Genomic DNA, 19,479 nt, shown 5'->3' with positions numbered 1-19,479 from the left:
GTGGAGTTGTTTAGTCTGGAGAAGAGAGGGCTCAGGTGGGACCTTATCGTTCTCTACAGATACCTGAAAGGAGGATGGAGAGAGATGGGGGTTGGTCTCTTCTTCCAAATAACAAATGATAGAACAAGAGATAACAGTCTCAAGCTGCACCAGGGGAGGTTTAGATAGAGTATCAGGAAAAGCTTCTTCACCAAAAGGATAGTTAGTCATTGGAACAGGCTGCCCAAAGAGTGGTGGAATCACAGTCCCTGGAAATGTTCAAACACTGTGTAGATGAGGCCCTTAGTGACAAGGTTTAGTGGTGGTTTTGGCAGTCCTGAGGTAACGGTTGGAACTGATGATCTTCAAGGCCTTTTCCAACCTAGCTGATTCTATGATTCTATGACTATTATTCTTACACTTACAACTGTATCATTACAGTTTACTTACCAAAATCCTGAGAATCAATTCTTGCACCTGGCTGTTTAAATGGATGTACCACTTTTATCTCCAGTGGTGGAAAAAATGATGGCTTCAGGCTAATTGTGACCACAACTTTTCCAGTATACTTGTTGGCTCTCCATATCATACCAGATTTCAACTCTGAATAGTACAGGTGCTCAGCAAAGAGAGACATACCAAGCAATTGATGTCTACAAGAAAAGAAAAGAACACAAAATGGCACATTACCTGATACCTATATGTTTACTCAGTCATACATTTCTGAGCATCAGTCAAGTTCACTGTAATTAACATTTATTTACATTCTTATACATCTTATATGTATGAAAATCAGATGAGGTGCCAGAAACATTCCCAAATAATCCAGCACTCAGAATCCTTCAGATTTTCAAGAAATAATAGATGCAAAATGTATAACCTGCATTTCTCACAGCTTATATGAGCTGTTATTCAAGACTGACAAGTGACAGAGAAAGCCTAGGTATCAGCTCCAATGTAGGGAGAAACCAGCTTTGTGTTTATCATATGTAAATGGTGTGCTGCATATTTAAATCAGAAAGCCAGTAAAACCATGTATTTTTCTCATTTTGCTGTTGGCAATCCGTATTACTTATATGCCAATCTAGCCATACTGACAGAGACTGCAGTGATACAGGTGACCTTTTCCTGAGTACCTCATCAAAAAACATGCATGCCACGGAGCATCTGTACCACTGCAAAGCATGAAAACCAGATATTATAGGTACCCAACAGCACATGGGTCTATATTAAAGGTACCCAAAAGCACATGGGTCTAACACTCCCCTCAGATGTCCTTAGCCCCAGCACTGGGGAGCAGAAGGGAACAAGTCTGCTGTGTAGAACAGTTTTCACCACATCCCCATTTGACAGCTACGGAGGACAACAGGCTTAGGGGAGGTTAGGAAGGACCTGATCTAGCTCACTCTCTTGAGCACAGCTCAGACACCTGAGCTCACCCACTGTGACCTTGGACAAATAATTTAATCTCTGCTTTTGGCTTCCCTATCTGCATAAAAAGGCCACTAATAAACACTCAGAGAGGATTTCTAAGGATTAAGTAGTTATCATTTGCTAAAAGCTTCAAAGATGGAAAGTACTGAGTGGCAGTATTATTATCCTTACAATATTATTATCCTTACAACAGTGACTTTTTACCATTTTCCTATCAGAAGTTGTAGATTTACAGCTACAGGCCATTTGTACTACACTTTACACATCTTCCTGCGTTATGAACTGACAAAATGAAAGGGAGAATGAGGAAGAGAGCTTTCATACATCCCCAGGAAATGAGTCTTTTCTTTCTGACAAGTTAAGGAAAACTCACCGGATAGAGTTTTTGAGCAAACTAACAGCTCTGCCATCATAGTCACATGATCCAATATAGGAAATGTCTTTCCCATGGTCATGTTGGATCCAGTAGAGCCTCCTGTCAACCAGATCTAGTGAGATTGCTTTTATTTTTTCAGTAGTTCTTAAAACACTTCTCACATCACTTCCACTGAGAGACAGTCGGTGTACACTTGAAACAGTACCATCTGAAGACCAAAATAATAGCCTGCAAGCAAGAGAGGCATATTTTGGAAAGAAAGAACAAACAAACAAAAACACACAAAAACCCCCTAAACAATAAGAAAAACACCAAAATAAACCAAACAACCATAGCTGCAAGATCACATCACTACTACATATCAATTTTCAGTTGCTCCTGTATACAGAACTCTTCAGTCTTACCACAATGCTTTCAGAACCAAAACTAATAATAAAACAAAGTAATTCCTTAATACATACTCACCTATTTCAGGATCTTCCCTTAACATAGCTCTATTTAGAACTGAAACAATTTTTGACAGCAAAGCATTGTCTGTTTAACAGAAGCTATGGTAACACTGATGTTTTGTTACCATTGTTTTCTTATTTTAATAAATACATTTCTATCAGAGACTGTATGGTTGTGCAGGGGATTGTTCAGGAAGCAATGAGATCCTAGAATTTTCTCTCATGTAGGTCAAGCAGGAATCAGCCCAGCTTAACTATGATGTACTGTCTCTCTGCTTTGTTCCAACATATGGTCAGAGAAAGAACCTGGAACTAGCTCTTCATGCTAAGGGGAACTCATGCAAACTTGTGGAAAGACATGTCTCAGGCAGATTCCCATTGACCCCTGCCTCTGGGGAGGAATCCCACATATCACTTAAGTGCTTAACTTAAAAATAACATTTCTATTATTGTTCTTATTTCTTTCTACCTTCCTGCTGGTTATAGCAGCCAGTCTATGCTGTTATTAAATTAAGACAGAGTCAAAATGCAACTTCAATACTCAAAACAGTCATGCACTGAAGCTACTTATATGTCAAGTTATTAATAGATTAGAACACAGATTTACCCATGTGACTAAGGTTAGCAACAGTTCTTCCAAACTAGCAAGTTATCCCTCATTCATGTGTATTTCATTTTTAAATGTTTGGATTTAGATTTTTTGTTTGGATTTCTTCTGCACAAAAATTCCAAGAAGTATCATCATTTTGCCTTGTCTTCACAAAATTACAGAATTTTGATGTACAAAACAATGTTGCATAAAGCCATCTTCACTATGCTTAGATTGATAATTTGTTAAAGGCTCTAAAATGGATTAGATCCCACTGGCAAGGGCTGTACTAAACCAGCAGGAAGAATCAAACCTTTCCTCACAGCCTTTATGCACTGTTACATAGTCTCATAGTTTCCTCACAGTTATCATAGATTACTAATGTATAATTGAAAACGTGTTCCAGAAAGACACCGCAAATCTATACTGCCATTTTTAGACAATCGATATCTGTTTGCATTTCTGTAGCACCTGTTATTTAATAAACATCAGTACTCTGGAAGTTCAGAGTTCAAATGCTAGAATGCACTTTTTACACATAAGGAAACTAAGAAACCAAGGTGGTTATAGTCTCTAAAAACAACTTTTGTAAATCAGTGTAGGGACAGAAGATCACAGGTTTTTACTGACTTACTAGCCTCCTTGTAAGGACATGAGTACAGCTTTTATGCATGGTGAATCACACCTAGGTGAATATATGCACTTGTGTCTCCCCAGACTTCTGCATAACTTCAGCAAATATATCCCTAGAATGTTATTTGTAGCATATTTTTCTGGCATTTGACAGTGGTTTTGATGACTTCTGAATATTCTGAAGACTGGAAAATACTACATTTAATAGCAAATCAGAAAATATTATAAATATATATACTGATGTTCAGGCCTTTAAATCCTACCCAAGTGACAAGATTCCAAAGAATACTAGTAATGCTCCTGTCATTAGAAGATTGGTTCATGTATAAATATGCTAGGAAAGGACACAAAAGCTTTATTATTAAGAGTTTCACACACTGCTGAGCAACTTTACTATGAATCAGAAGTGGCAACAAAAGCATGGTTTTGCTGTACAAAACAGAAGCATCTCAAAGTTTTCTAAAGCTTTTATCTTTGCAACTTTAATGGAAGAGGCTTATGTGTAAAGACAAATTATCATAGGGAGACCACTGTGACAACTCACACTGATAAGATTTTACAGACCAGTCAGTCTCACCTCTGTGCCTGGCAAAATCTTGGAGCAGATTCTTTTGGAAGGCATGCTAGGGCACATGAAAAACAACAAGGTGCTTGGTGAAAGCCAGCATGGCTTCACTAAGGGGAAATCCTGCCTGACCAATTTGGTGGCCTTCTATGATGGGGCTACGGAACTGAAGGACAGCGGTAGAGCAGTTGATGTAATCTACCTGGGCTTGTGCAAAGTGTTTGACACTGTTCTACATGACATCCTTGTCTCTAAATTGGAGAGACATCAATTTGATAGGTGGACCACTCAGTGGATAAAGAACTGGCTGGATGGCCACACACAAAGAGTTGTGGTCAATGGCTCAATGTCCAGCTGGAGACCAGTAATGAGTGGTGTCCCTCAGTTTGTCAATGACACCAAGCTGTCTGGTTCAGTTGATACGCTGGAGGGAAGGAATGCCATCCAGAGGGACATTGACACGTTTGTGAGGTGGGCTGATGCCAACCTCATGAAGTTTAACCATGCCAAGTGCAAGGTCCTACACCTGGGTTGGAGCAATCCCAGGCACAGCTACAGGTTGGGCAGAGAAGAGATTCAGAGCAGCCCTGTGGAGAAGGACTTGGGGTGTTGGTCAATGAGAAAAGGAACATGAGCCAGCTTCAGTGTGTGCTCGCAGCCCAGAAAGCCAACCGTATTCTGGGCTGCATCAAAAGGAGTGTGACCAGCAGGTCGAAGGAGGTGATCCTGTCCCTCTACTCTGCTCTTGTGAGACCTCACCTGCAGTATTGTGTGCAGTTCTGGTGTCCTCAACATAAAAAGGACATGGAACTGTTGGAACAAGTCCAGAGGAGGCCACGAGGATGATCAGGGGACTGGAGCATCTCCCATATGAAGACAGGCTGAGAAAGTTGGAGCTGTTCAGCCTGGAGAAGAGAAGGCTGCGTGGAGACCTCATAGCAGCCTTCCAGTATCTGAAGGGGGCCTACAGGGATGCTGGGGAGGGACCCTTCATTAGGGACTGTAGTGATAGGACAAGGGGTAATGGGTTAAAACTGCAACAGAGGAAGTTTAGACTGGATGTAAGGAAGAAATTCTTTACTGTAAGGCTGGTGAAGCACTGGAATGGGTTGCCCAGGGAAGCTGTGAATGCTCCATCCCTGGCGGTGTTCAAGGCCAGGTTGGACAGGGCCTTGGGTGACATGGTTTAGTGTGATGTGTCCCTGCCCATGGCAGGGGTGTTGGAACTAGATGATCTTAAGGTCCTTTCCAACCCTAACTATTCTATGATTCTATAACTTGTGGGGTGGCCAAACCTCTTATGTGAGTATGGTTCTCCCAGTAAAAGGCTTGAAGCTGAAAGAAGAATTTCTATGTAGGCCAAATTACTAGTGACAGAAATTATCAACGGTATATTCGGAACCAATACTCAGAGCATCCTACAAAGAGACAAGAGAAACGGGGTGCAGCTTTCAGTTTAGACTTTTTTTTTTCTAAGAAAATACACCAATATGTATTCTAAGTGTGCCATGTTTGGAGCAAAAGGGACTCCCAGCATTTGCAGGCATCATTCCCCTTTATTGTTCTCTGCTTTCCTGCTTTCTCTGCCCTGAAAGTTTGCTGACTTTGAGAAAGAGCAAACAATGCATCTTTTGCCTCAGCTCTCCTCATTAGCAAAACTTTCCCTGATGACCAAGAGGTATAGATTCTGCATTAGACTTCAGAGGGCTTTTCTCACACACTTCTCTCTCTTGTATGCTTATTAATCTTTTGTCAAAGTTCAGGGAGGTATTGGACTATAGATAATACACTGTGCACAGATTAGTCCAGCAGCCTATAAACCACAGTCATAGTACTTTGCGTATTTCGAGTCAATTTCAATTAAAACTACTAACCTAGTTAAAATTACCTTTGCTCAGCATCAATGGTAATCCTTGTGGGACGACCAGCACCTCTTAGAAGAACTCTTCGTTTCTTTCCATTCATGTCTGTTGCTTCTATGGTTGCTTTTTGTCTATTGGCCCAGAAAATGTCTTGATTCACCCAGTCAATAGCAAACCCTGAAATGCCTTTGTCTATGTAACATAGCCTCTGTAAACGAAAGAAAAAGTTGACAACAGGAAGCATCCCAATGATTACCCTAAAGTAGGCTTTCAGTATAAGGAACGGAGTGCCAGACTGAAGATTCCCATTTCATTCCTCTGCCTGCTTCATTTTCTCTCAGCCCTGTAGATCCTTCACTGTCTTATTTTTCTAGTCCCTTTCATTTGGTCCTTGTACTTACACATACTTCTGAATTGAGCGACCCCATGCAAAAGGGAAAACTTTTCTTCATGAGAACTACACTGGACTAACCTTTTAGCTACAACTTCTTGCATTTGGCACACTATGAAATACCAAGACCTATACTGTTACAGATTAAAAACCTCCTAACAGACTGTTGCTGGACCCTGATCCCTAAAAATCAATGTAAAATACATCAGTGAAGACTCCACATGGGTACACAAACCCTGGCAATCTCAAACAAAAGAAGGCTCTCCCAGTGTTAAAGTTCAGCCACAGCAGCCTGTCTGCCCTTCTTAATCAGGCAGGTTCAATGAACTGCACAGCTTTTTCTGAACAAAGGATGAAGTGCTAAAAGAAGTATTTATGCAACTATAGAAACCAGTAGAAGGTTTGAGAAAAAATTAGTAGGAATCCAAGCACATTCTTCTCATATCATTTGTGCTAGTTTGAGTTACAGTAATCTGGAAGACAAACTTCCATAATGCCAGGGATTAATTTAAGAATGTTAGAAACATTATTGTCTTCAAAGCTTTAGTTTGTCTGAGTTTCCTCTCCTTCATTTTTAACACCCATTCACTTAATCCACAGAAAATACTAAATGTATTCTAAATGCCAGTAAAACAGCCTAGATTCAGGAACATAACTATTACAACAACAAAAGGTATTAAATAAGTCTGAAGTGCTAATCAATGAACAGGAATGACAGCATTGTACCTAAAGAGCAGCTGGTTTCCATAGAGGGTTTTATGCCCCCTAATTTAGAGAATTCCAGAAAACTTATTACTTTACCTCTTGTTTTGTGCCATTCAGGTGAATTCTTTGAAGTAGTTGCCTTTCAGAGTCTACCCAATACACTTTCTCTTCTGTATAATGAAAATCCATAAGCGTTGACTGACTTGTATCAGTCACCAATCTTTCATGATTGGTCCCTTCAGTGTCAATTCTAAAGATGGCGTTTCCATGGCTAAAAAGTAGGAATGGTGCAGGGTCTGCAAAAGAGACCAAGTAATGGATAAGCATTGTATTTTTGCTGCATTAAATTCTCATCAGTATTTTACTGGCCAAAGAAAAAATTCAGGATCTAACCATCTCTCTTGTATTTTAACGATAACTTTTTAGGCAGATCTCAGAGAACCAATACAACATAAATTTAATGGTCCTTTCACATTTAATGTTGAAAGTTAGGTCAAAAATCTGAGTCATGAAACTGAGATTGCAGTGTCTGTTAGCCAGTAATGGCAAAACCTACAGCCTAGGCTAAGGTCACAAGAACCACTGCATGCTTGCCCACAGAGGTTGCAAGAATTATGCCATGGATGTATCCCTAAGTTGAAGACTGCATCCAACTATTGTGCTATAGCAAGAATTTATCACAGACAGGTGGTTTGGGGTCTCAATTTAGCTATCCGAACAGGAAAATTGAAAATCCCAAAACAGGGCAAAGGAAGAAGCAGGAGTCTGTGGAAGTTTCTTGTGATGCAGATGTCTGAAGGAAACCAGAAGATCCATACATAAAACTTCTACAGCTCAACACCAACTATTTGTTCCTGACAAAAACTATATTCATATTGAGTGAAGGGTAAGAGAGTATCAGTAAGATAACAAAAAAGTGTTACAATGAAAGGCGCTCCAATTATGACCTATGCTCCAGAAATCCAGCTAAGGTTGAAAGTGATGAGCAACAAGGATGGTCCAAATAGTCTTAATGTAGCCTTAAAACCAGGTGATAAGTATGGAAGTATAATTAGTTGGACAGAATGTTTGGGGCTGCAGATTACATTACCAAGGTTTTCTCAAGTTTCTTTGTTATTTCTAGGGTTTCACCACAGAGCAAGGTTAATAATACCCTAGGAAGCTTAACTGCATTTCCAAACCACAATGGTTTTCATTTAGGCAATTTGAGTATCATGGATGTCTGCCAAGTGTGTAGTAGAGGAAATGAGTTTTTACATGACCAGTCACAGCCTTCATTTTAAAAAGAAGAATTTATATATATATATATATAATTTTATCAAGGGTTTAATCGACAGGTAAACAACACACACATTAAAGAGCTTCATGTCTTTAAAACATGAGGGTATTTCACTCAGTGTACCCCTACAGGAAGGTTTATACCTAACATAAATGTTCTTTATCCACCACAGTGTCTCCTGAACAGTCGGTCACTTTCTCCTGGTGCTACAAACGTCAGTAATAACATTTAAAAAAAGTTGAAGTCCTCAGATATTAAGGTAAGATTGTTCTTTGAAAGATACTTGTGCAGAAATATCGCTGTGGGGTAGGGTAACATGTTTGGTTTCACTCCAGTTCAAAAAATAGTTCATTAAAAAACTCTATCTTTGTGAGTCATGTGTTTCTGTCAGTGATGACTCTAGGACTTGACTAAAGTAATCATGTTGGCACTAATTTGGGAGCTGCACAGAATACTGTTGGGCATGTTCATAGGCCCAGAGTCTACACACACAGGGACTCAAATACATCTCCTGCTTCCTAGGTCAGAAACATGCCCTGTCAGATTGTATCTTTGCATTCACAAGAGTCCCAGGTAAAAATTAGCCATAAAAAGAAAACCAGTATTCCTGGATCAGAAGGGATCTGTAACATATCCCAGGAAAGAACCAAAACCAAACATCCAGGAAACCCAGGAGGACAGGTGAGAGATGAACTTCATAGCACTCACACCTTGTACTCTAGATGCAACATAGGATTAAACCAACCAATAAAATCCAACTAGATTTTTTTCCCTAGGTAGCAGCTGTTGAGGACAAAATCAAGGTTATTCAAAGGCCACAACTGTGTATGTTCTCCTCTTTGAAAGGCTAAAAATTTTTAACATTTAAATGCTTCTTACACATAAAAAACTATTTATACATTCAGAACAGAGCAAGGAATAGAAAGAACTCACAGTAGCATTCATTTTTATTAAGAAACTGCTAATGGACCAAACCAAAAATAAGGGCTTCCTGCTTTTGATTTCACAGCACTGCCCCTATAACCTAAACACACTGGGAAGACGTCAACACTGAGAGACTGAAAGAGGCAAAGGCAACAAAATCTTATGTACTGCTGCATTTTCCTGGAAGGAGTAAGGACGAGATAAGAGAGTTTACAGTTCTGAGCACATAGAGAGTGTGTCGACTAAACTGGAAGTCATTGTTTAGCTTTATTTGTTTATTTCAATATGGTTATTCATCTTCCCATCACCATACTTTCCATTCTTCACCATCACTCTTCTGTAGCATCCACTTGGGCCTTGACATTTACCTACACAGTCCAAGAGGCGGTTTTCCATCAGTGAAAAAGAGCACCCCAGCCACTGTGAGTAGGGACCAGCCAGGCTTGGTTCTCCTTGAAAAATAATGCTATCTAAATGTCTAAAGCTCTTTTTTAGTTAATAGAAGAGAAAATTACCTTACCATTCACATAGCAAGACCTTTTGTCAATGTCCAAAGTGTAGCCAGGCAAACAGGAGCAGATGTAGGACCCTGGAACATTGATACAGGTTTGGCCACAGGTTCCCAAACCACCTTCAAGGCATTCATCAATATCTGAAACACATTGTTGAATGGATGAGGAAAATTCAGCTAGCAAAAGTAGCAAAGAGAAAGAATACCCTTGTCATAATAAATTGGTCACAGGATTTAATATCTCTTCATTAAAAAAGGAAAAGATGGATGTATTGTTTCATGCATTAATTTCAGAACTACTGTTTTGCTCATTGTCAAATGCACAGTGATTTTATTTTTCATTAAAAGAGTGTCCAAAGGAATTACCATTCTTCTGGTGTCTGGGCAGTCCGGTCTCTGATTGCCCAAACGCAGGGAACAGACTTGACTTGTTCTCTATTTCTGTGACTTGCATTATCATTTGCTATGCAAATGCTGTCTGCAGCTGCTTCATTTTATCTTGACCCTAATTTTGCCAACAAATTACCAAACTTTAGGAAATAGCAAAACAGCAAACAGACTGCCACAGCACTGAGCTCCACAGTGAGCTCATTTTGGTTTGAGCCAAATCTCAAATACACTACAAAACACCAAAACCCCCACAGTATTCTGACAGCAACAAGCCCAAGCCAAGGCAACAAGAAAACTAATTAGAAACTGGGCTTTTAACTGGTAGAGTAGGCTAGAGCCTTTAGGAATTAAAAGATACTTTAGGTATTTATGGTGTTTTATCATGGGTTGAGGCAGTAACTATTAATTAAGTCCTAAATTAAGGACTTTATTTTTCAGAGAATGGTCACCACTGAAGAGCATATTTTGCACTAATAGGAAAGAACTTAACCCCTTTGGTGTTAACATGGATGACTGTCCTAGAAAATTCAGATAAATTTCAGTTCCTACTGAAAACAAATGCATCTGATAGTAACTTTGTGAGGTGCTTCACATTTGACAGTACAACATCCTGATGTATTTCCTGTATAACCACTGTGAGGGTTACTCTAAAGAGCAGCTTTTTCCCTCCCCAAGTTCTATTTGATGTCAGTGACTTTTGTTCTGGGTTTTACCATCTGACTTTGCACATACATGAAAGAAGGAATCAATATAAATATTTTAAAGAGACACATTTGATCGATTAAGACACTGAAGGACACTGATTCATAGCCAAAACTACATATATGTATTGAGTTATTCCAAGGATAGCTCACAACAATATTTTTTTTCCTGTATTCCTGATCAATAATTTAGGGCAATGGAAATGCTTCCCCATGGGTAACTTATCAAGGATGATTATTTGAATCAAGTGCAAATTACCACAGTATTTCAGGAGGAGCATCAGGTAAGGATTCCCCTAGTTCAAAGAAGGTCAGAAATGGTACTTCATGATAACTACAAGGAACTGCAATTTAACCAGCTCACACCAGCACTTTGAAGGAAATTTCTAGGGAAAGCCAAGCAACCAGATCTCTGATATCCCATGGGTCTGGGAACCTTGCTTCTTTAACCCCTTTAAAAACCTCCATGTAGCAGAAAATGTTTTGGGGTTTCTTGTGTGTCAGGTATCAAAGTTGTTCATAAGAATGCTAATAATCTACAGCCACATAATGTGTCTGTACAGACTAAGTAATGTTTACAAATTGTTTTCAGAGTTCTCCCACAATCTTATGTTCCACATAGCAGATGAACTAATTTGACAATGTATGAAATGTAATCAGAGCACATGCAACTGATTGCTGTTGAACAGATTATGAAGGTAAAGCAGAAGCATTTTCAGCAACTTAATTCCATAAAGCACTCTAACTCTAACCCACAATCTTTTTCAAGCAATCTGATTTCAGGAGCATATTTTCCCACACATACTAGCGATGTACATGCCATTCTCCACCGCATTAGAAGAATAACTCCTCCAAATCCCCTCTAGAAAGGTTTGACTATCTTAGAAGTTTGTTAATGCACTATAGAAACCAAGAGCTCCAGGTCGCCAATTTAAAACTAGCTACTCCTGACTAACACTGCCTGCATGTGATTTAAACCAAAGGGCTCTTTGGCAGCCCACACAGGAGGGCTTTGGTGACCTCAGCTCATTGTCAACAGCTGCTGTCAGTAGCAGAGGAGACCTGAAGTAGTCTGCAGGTATGGACAGCGTTTGCATCTGTCCTTGATGCACTGGTTTTCAAATGGAGTAACTGGCTGACTAAGATGGACAGTTAATTTGATCTGGTCACCAGTACAAAAGTAGGCACAAGACTGTGTTGATAAAGGCTACAGTGTAGTTCATGTCAGTCAATATACTTTATGACAATAGGAGCTTGTTAAATAAACCTGATATTATGCCTATGAGGAAATCACAAGTATGGGTGATAAAAGTGACTGTGTAGATGTATCATTGCTAAAGACAGAAATGTGAAACACTGATGAGAGAACTACTATTTGATCAATAAAAAGTACATTAAGAATAAGAAAGGTAGGTCTGACTTACAAATTGTGTTTATACTGGACAGAAAAGTGACCTCTTAGCATGTTACTGGACAAGAAAGTTCAAATCACAACACATATAAACACAGGAGAAATGAACGACAGTGGAGAAATAATTTCATTTCTGTGTCCAACAATGTTGAGACTATATTGGCACACTGCTTGTATTTCTTAGAGATTGGTTGTTAAAAGATCCTGGAAAATTAGGAAGTGTATACAGCAAGGACAAAAAGTGTGACTTGAAGGTAAGGAAAAGAGCTTTTATGTGAGACACTTAAAGAACTCAGTCTGCTTAGATTATCAGAAAGAGGCTTGGGAGAAGGATTGATAGTAGTATGTAAATACCTTCATAAAGAAAAAGTACCTTATTTTCTAAAGGACACTATAATCTTTTGCAGGAAAGATTTAATAAGGACTGATGGCTGAGAACTGAAGTCAGAGAAATCAGATTTAGACATTAAGTTCACATTTTAACAGGAAACGTGATTCCCGAAGGGAACTAGCTACCAAGAAAAACTGAGAATGTCTGTGGATATACACAAGTCAGGACCAGATTGAGAAGACATACTTTAACCAAGCACAGATTACTGAGCTATGTACCTAGGTAACTTGGTACAATGACCTGTTATTAACAGGATGGATTTTCTAGCTTTATATGAGTGTACAAAACTGATTCTCCAAGAAAGAGCATGCTGATTGATCAGTCTACAAGAATTTACACTGCCTCCCAGTAACTGTTCTTGAAGAAAGGATTTCAGGGTTATTAATCTGCCCATTTTCATCCCCACCAAAGTTCACATAACAAAGCAACTCTCACCCATGCTGAAAAGAAAGCAATAGCCCCAGATGAAGAAAGGCTATAGTGGAAGAATAGCAGTTCAATAAAAGACAAGGGGTTCAGTGGTGACAGGCAGCTCAGTCACCGGAGAATGCCCCTTCCAGAGGTAAACAGGAAACACCAACAGACACAGCACTATTGTAAAACATGTCACAGCACTATGAACATTCAGCTTTTATGGCGCTAACAGTGGAAGAGGGTACTATGTTCTGTTCTTTGCTTAAAGTACAAAAAAAAAGAAAAGAAAGAGGGAGAGGGGAAGGCTGTTTCTTAAGGTTTAGGAGAACTTGATCATAAAACCATCCATCAGGTGCAGCTAGCAGTGCCTTCACCTGCACTTTTAGTGCCAAAACAAAGCACAGAGTTGCATCCTCCTGTAGCTGTTTTACGTGTCCTGGCAACCACATCCCCCAGTGGGAACTTTACCCTGTGAAAGAAATCGGCTTAGTGAACACAAAAGCTGTCTGCAATGCCCTGACAGCCAGCCTTGAAAGGAAGAATGAGGTTCTGGTCAGTTCTCAAAGGCTTCTTTATGCAAAAAATGCCTTGAGAATCAGCAAAACCGATGAATCATGTCATCATGATGTTGGCAGCTCTCAATGACTTTGCATACAAATATGCTACTTTATTGAGAGTCCTGAGAAATGCTCTGATTGCAGAAGGTGAAGCATTAGTATGCCTGGCAGGGATACAGAGAAACCACAGTGAGCCAGAACTTGCTTTTCATTATGGCCCCAAATACATACATTATATGCATAAAATATGCATGTGCAGATACACACATTCAAATAACCTCACTCAAATTTGGCTCCTTTGGACCTGGGTTGGGAATTAATTCAATTTGCTGTATCTAGCCACCACCATAACCTTTCCAGCAAGGTTGAACCTGAAATTTCATCTGGGTTACAAACAAGGCAGCTCATGTTTTTTATCTATTTTGTTAAAGGCATACATCTCAAAGAGCACAAGATAGCCAGAAATGGAAAAATGTGTTCCATATATCAGCAGGCCACAATAAGATAGATGAGGCACAGCTCAGTATCTCCTCTCTCTGATTTTGAATGAGGTTCAAAGTACAACCTGATCACCCACAATTGTTGAAAGATAGATGCTATGAAGTGCTCAAATACTATGGTAAGAAATATAGTGTGAATACAATAAGGTCATTACCAACTCCTGAACTCTTCCAGTCCAGAGCCACAGAGGTGATCTTATCACAGATACGACAGCAAGAGCAATCAAATGATTTAATCAAGTGTAAAGAAGAATCAAATTTAGAATAAAATTTAGAAAGCAGTTTTAGATATCTTGAAAAGACAAAAAAATATCTCAAGGGACTAGAGCGTCTTGAATTTTTTACCCTTCTGGACCCAGATCTCAAAGGTTTGGGTGCTAAAATTAAAAAAAAAAAAAAAGATTAGGTTTTGTCTTCAGAATAAATTCTATGTGTAAATTAGTAACTACCAAATGGATGCCTGCTTTCTGGATCATGTAACTTGCAACATAATATTTACCTGCTTGCCTTTCAAAGATGAAGTTAATAAGGCTTTCACTTGGCCCTTTTTGAAAAACATCAACAAATACCATCATCTAGATCCCTTTAAAATCAGGTTTCAACCTGGATACTAGAAGGAAGTCAGTTTTGTTTAAAATAGAACACAAAATTAATATCTTCTATTTTCTACTGAGCAAAACTGATGATGAGTCTTGTAGTATTAACCAATGGTCCTGGAGTCTGCCCCTTAGCCCTGTTCAGGGTTGTGCTTCATGGAATGTGTGATACCACTTCTGTCACTTCTTGTAACAGATTTGTCTCCTTCCTATTTTGATATAAGTTTTTACAGCTAAAGATAATACTTGCCAACATTTAGCTGTATCATATTTCCAGAGAATTCAATGGGAATCTTCTTGTGAATTGGTCTGTGGGTTCAGACCTGTAGTCAAGAATACCTCAGTACTATTTAGTAACAATATTTTCAAGCATCTTTCTCCAGGGCAGTATAATATGAAGAGAGCTAGCTGAAAGACAGCTATTGGAAACAAGGAAACAAGCATGCCTTGACTGCACCTCTTCTGAAAAACAAGGGGATGCAGTAGGGTCTCAACAGGTTTATTCATACATCATAACAGAGGTAGACAACACAGTTATCAATTTCACTGGCTCTTACTACTCTTTATGCAATTTTTGCAAAGAAAGGATAACTGTACGTTAGTGAGTCCTGGCATTTCATATTTCACAGAATATAACATAAGAAGTTTTAACAGTATGTATTCAGAAGGCTGTATGGAGCAAAGTGAACCAGGATTTAGCTAATTAAATTCCACAAAAAGGAATAGCTTAATATTCCTCATCAGCAGTGTTGCATGGCAGGAGAGTGGTGGACAGCAAGAAATAAAGAAGGAAAGCTTGAGACACAGAAAGAAGCATCTGACCAAAAAAGCTGACCTATATAGCTGCAGTTGTCACCTTCAATTGCAGGCTGTAGCTCTGCAGGAATGTGCAGCATGTTAGCCCTGAAGAAGTGACAAGGTCTAACCAGTTAATGCCAGAAGTTAGTAGAGATGTGTGGAATTTAAGGTAAAACTTCAATATTGTGGGCTGTGTTTTGCCTTGTTCAAAAATGTTTTAACAATATTGATGTTTGTTTGGTTTTTTTCTAGTAGATGTCTCCCTTTGTTTTTAAAACTGACAAAGTGATTTGTCAAAGTCAGCCCTGAAACCAAAGTACACCTCCAATATCCAGAACATAATATCTTTACCTAGGATAGGCCAAAACTGACAGGCATTAATGTCTAGTCTAAAACTGATACTGCAAGGGGCTGCTGTAGGGGTTTCTTCAGATAAACAGTGTCATGTGGGAAACGTTTTGGTCTTGAGTGGGGAAGGCATCTATACAACATGAGAGAATAAAAAATAGTTCTGTTAAAGGAGTACTTCAGGAAGGCACAGACAACTGATTCCTATAGGCATAAGGCCCATCCTCTGGCATACCATGCATGCAGAAATCAAAGCTCTCCCAGGACCAACTTTGTACATGTTATTACCATGTAGGAGCAATAACACCTGTGTAGCCCAGAGTGTGTAACATAGAATCAGTGAAAGATGACAAGTGCTAGGGTATCTTTTTAATTAGAGACCATTGCATTACAGGGGATTAAGCAAAGGTGAAATTCTGACATGAAATTTAAGACTGAAGGATGCTTTGGTGGAACAGATTCCTCCTCTCCTTTCCTCTGTGTGCTGGATACACAAGTCATGCTCTGACCAGAAGACCGGATCTATGATATTCTAGTTCATTACTTATGTGAGAGAGAGGGTGCAGTGGAAGCAAGTGGTAGGAAGCTGTAGGCAGGCTTTGAAGGTAATAGTGGGCATAAAAGTGGTGAGTGGGAGACATGACTCATACTACTGAACTGTGAACAGTGACAGCAAGCTGAACTGTGGCTTGGCAACCATTCTTAGTGAGCTGTAATAAATATACCAATTGTAAAATGTTCTTTATCGTCTGTGACTGTGGTGGCATCTCGCCAGCCGTAAGGACTACCATGAAATGGGAAGGTGTCTGCTGTCTGTTAGTGAACTGTTACAAGCCACACTTACTGGAAAGTGTGTAAGCTTTTCTAGATTTATTTTCCATACTGGCACTACGGATGAAGGTCTAGGTTGTCCTCTTCTTACATTGCTAAATAGCTCACTTCTTAATTAGTTCCTTTTATTTCTAGGGATAGTCAAAGATCAAAGACCTTCTCATCCTGTGGAAGGATAATGAAATCTAACCCTAAATGTCTCACATAATTTTATACAGCTATTTTAAGAGAGATTATTTGGATCCTGACTTGGTATGCCAAGAGAGGAGAGGCCTTTCAGAGGGGCCCACAACAGAAAGGCAGTAAGACAGAAAGTATGGGAAGACAGGTCACGAGGTCAGAACAAGACTAGTCTGGTAAATTAACGTATCCATTTATCAGCAACTTATGGTGGATTGGAAGCACTTTTGCAATTTTTGTCACTGCCATCTTGATTTAATCATTTATTTTAAGCTGATGTCAGAATGGGGGACTCAGTTACCTTTAAATAACCCATCTTTCTTAGACCCCAGTGAAAACATGCAACCTTTTTCCTCTAAAGAAAAATGGTCTGGGGTACACAGGAGTTATCATTCTTACAAAAGACCTCTATTATTATTTCTTGTAAAGTCTGATGAACTACTTGTCATTCCGTTTTGGTGCTTTACCTAGAGCCACCCCCATTCATACAGCAGCTGAATGTGTTTCATTTTCAAGAGAAAAGACATAATGCAGGACAAGTTATGTCTCTATTAGAGGAAGAGTGATGTACAACAATATGCAAAATATGTCAACTGGAATAAAAAAATACATCTTTGAAAACTTTTATATGTCAGTATTTAGAGTGTGTTTTGACTTGTTAAACAATAGCCAAGCAATTCCCTTCATGTCAGAAGGATTCTTTCATAATACATGAGCTCTTAGTTGGGCAAACCAATAACGTAGAAGTCATAACCAATGTACATCATAGTTGGCTTGTGGAAATTATGTACATATCAGCAAATGGTGTGGACCCATAGGACTGGATCTGTAAGGAGTAACAGTTGTTGAAGGCATGACATGCACACTGTATATATTTCAGGTCGAGGTTATGGAGAACCAGGTTTAACCTGGCCCCATGGACCAAATGGCAATCAACAGTGCAAAGCATAGATGCTCTCCTATGAGAACAGTTTCTGGTTTAGGTTGGCCTAAAGGGAATCCAGTTTGTACACATTGAGAGTGCCATAGTGTGAAGACAAGCATAGTAAGAGGTGGCAGCAAGGAGATTAGTTTCAGAAGTATGCTTCTCATTTGAATTGAAGTATCAGTGTGGAAACACCCTAGGTGTGTTTGGCTCTCAGATAAACCTTCAGTCAGCTTTATAATTTGCACCAAAAAAAAAAAGGCCAAGCTCTTCCTCTGTCAACAAGAGTGCATTTAACATGCATACTTGTATTTTCAGCTTACAAGATGGTATTTCTTGGCAGAATGCACAGAGGAGACACCTGTTATTAATTTACTGGAATCATGTCAAGAACTGAGTCAGAGACTCTGAAGCCCAAGCAATCTAAAGCAAAAGCATTAACTCCATGTATTAGGTCTGTTTGCTTGAATCCTTACAGAGTGCTTCTTCATTTCCTTACTGCAAAGCCCACTTCATTGGCTCTGGCTTTCTAAAAAAATGTGGACTTTAAGGTAGCAAGGTGGTGAGAAGGGTTCTGACATTCTTTGTCTTACACTTTGCAAAGAATAGGAACCGGTATTTTGCCTCCATTAATATAATCACTTCCATATCAGTACAGGTGATTATGCTAATATTAGAGCCATACATTTCACCCAGACATTAGTACTACAGTACCAAATGGCTGTGATTCACGTATTGTATGAAACATATTATTAAATAGAAGCACACATATCTACATGGACCAATAAACATAGAAAGAACAGTTTTCAAAGTTGTCTAGCCCACATCTAAGTATATAATAATATATAATTATTAAAATACTTTCTATATGCATATAGAAATGCAAAAATACACCAATAGACAAATTATACATATACAGAAGCATTAATATGAGCATGCACATGTATTGAAAATGCAGACACAATAGAGATATGTCAATGTATTCTGGTAACTACGGAACAGTTTAGATCTCCTAATGATCATAGAAAAGTTTATCCTGCTTTCTGAGAAATAAAATCACAGAGAAGTGACTGATTTTTGAACAACTAAATAAAATGAGTTCTATTCATTATGACAAGCAAAAGACATCGAGAGGCTGATTTACCAGTTCTGCCAGTACAATGCACAAGCAATCTGTAAAAAAACCTCTTTGAAAATTATAAAGTTCAATTAAGAGAATATAAATACAGTTCTCTTAATCTGTGAATGGCCAGGAAACTTACCTATACAAGCAGAGTTTTCAGTCTTCCATCTGTATCCATTAGGACAGTTCCAGTGCTGCAGAGCTGAGAGGCTGACAAAACCAATTTTAAAAACCACTGACAAAAAAGCAACAAGTAAGAGAAACATAATCTTGAAGGGTTTTTTTGAATTGTCACTAGAGAAAAACTAGCTTGTATTCAGTCATATCCAGGGCAAGATGAACATGTGTAATCCCAAAAGGTTTCTGCAATCTCCTACATTACACTCAGACATCTTATCACAATACCAAGTTTTATCTTTGCCTTGCTTTTCTTGTCACTTTAGCCCTTACTGTGTCTGACCACAACCTTGAAGAAATTCCTGGGAGATTTCTTCCACACACACGTCAGGTTTTTTCTCTCCCTCTTGCCTTTCTTTCTTTTTTTTTCTTTTTTGGAAGCCAAGTATGAAATGCCTGACACTCCTGCCACAGAATTAACACAGCTCAAAAGCAATGCT

General features: G+C 39.0%; 1 protein-coding gene across 1 annotated transcript in view; it reads right to left on the bottom strand.

The window, feature by feature from the left end:
• The window catches only part of EGF (epidermal growth factor), a 60,986-nt gene extending 41,858 nt beyond the window's left edge, over positions 1-19,128 (bottom strand). Inside the window, exons 1-6 of the mRNA XM_005148689.3 lie at positions 19,002-19,128; positions 9,707-9,838; positions 7,080-7,279; positions 5,914-6,095; positions 1,787-2,017; positions 430-632 (exon numbers count right to left, since the gene is read on the bottom strand). Of these exons, the coding sequence (XP_005148746.2) occupies positions 430-632; positions 1,787-2,017; positions 5,914-6,095; positions 7,080-7,279; positions 9,707-9,838; positions 19,002-19,128 (1,075 nt within the window). The remainder of the gene's footprint in view (positions 1-429; positions 633-1,786; positions 2,018-5,913; positions 6,096-7,079; positions 7,280-9,706; positions 9,839-19,001) is intronic.
• Positions 19,129-19,479: the final 351 nt, after the last annotated feature.

Source organism: Melopsittacus undulatus, chromosome 7 (assembly GCF_012275295.1).
Source record: "Melopsittacus undulatus isolate bMelUnd1 chromosome 7, bMelUnd1.mat.Z, whole genome shotgun sequence".
NCBI lineage: Eukaryota > Metazoa > Chordata > Aves > Psittaciformes > Psittaculidae > Melopsittacus > Melopsittacus undulatus.
This window is presented reverse-complemented; position numbering and strand designations above follow the sequence as displayed.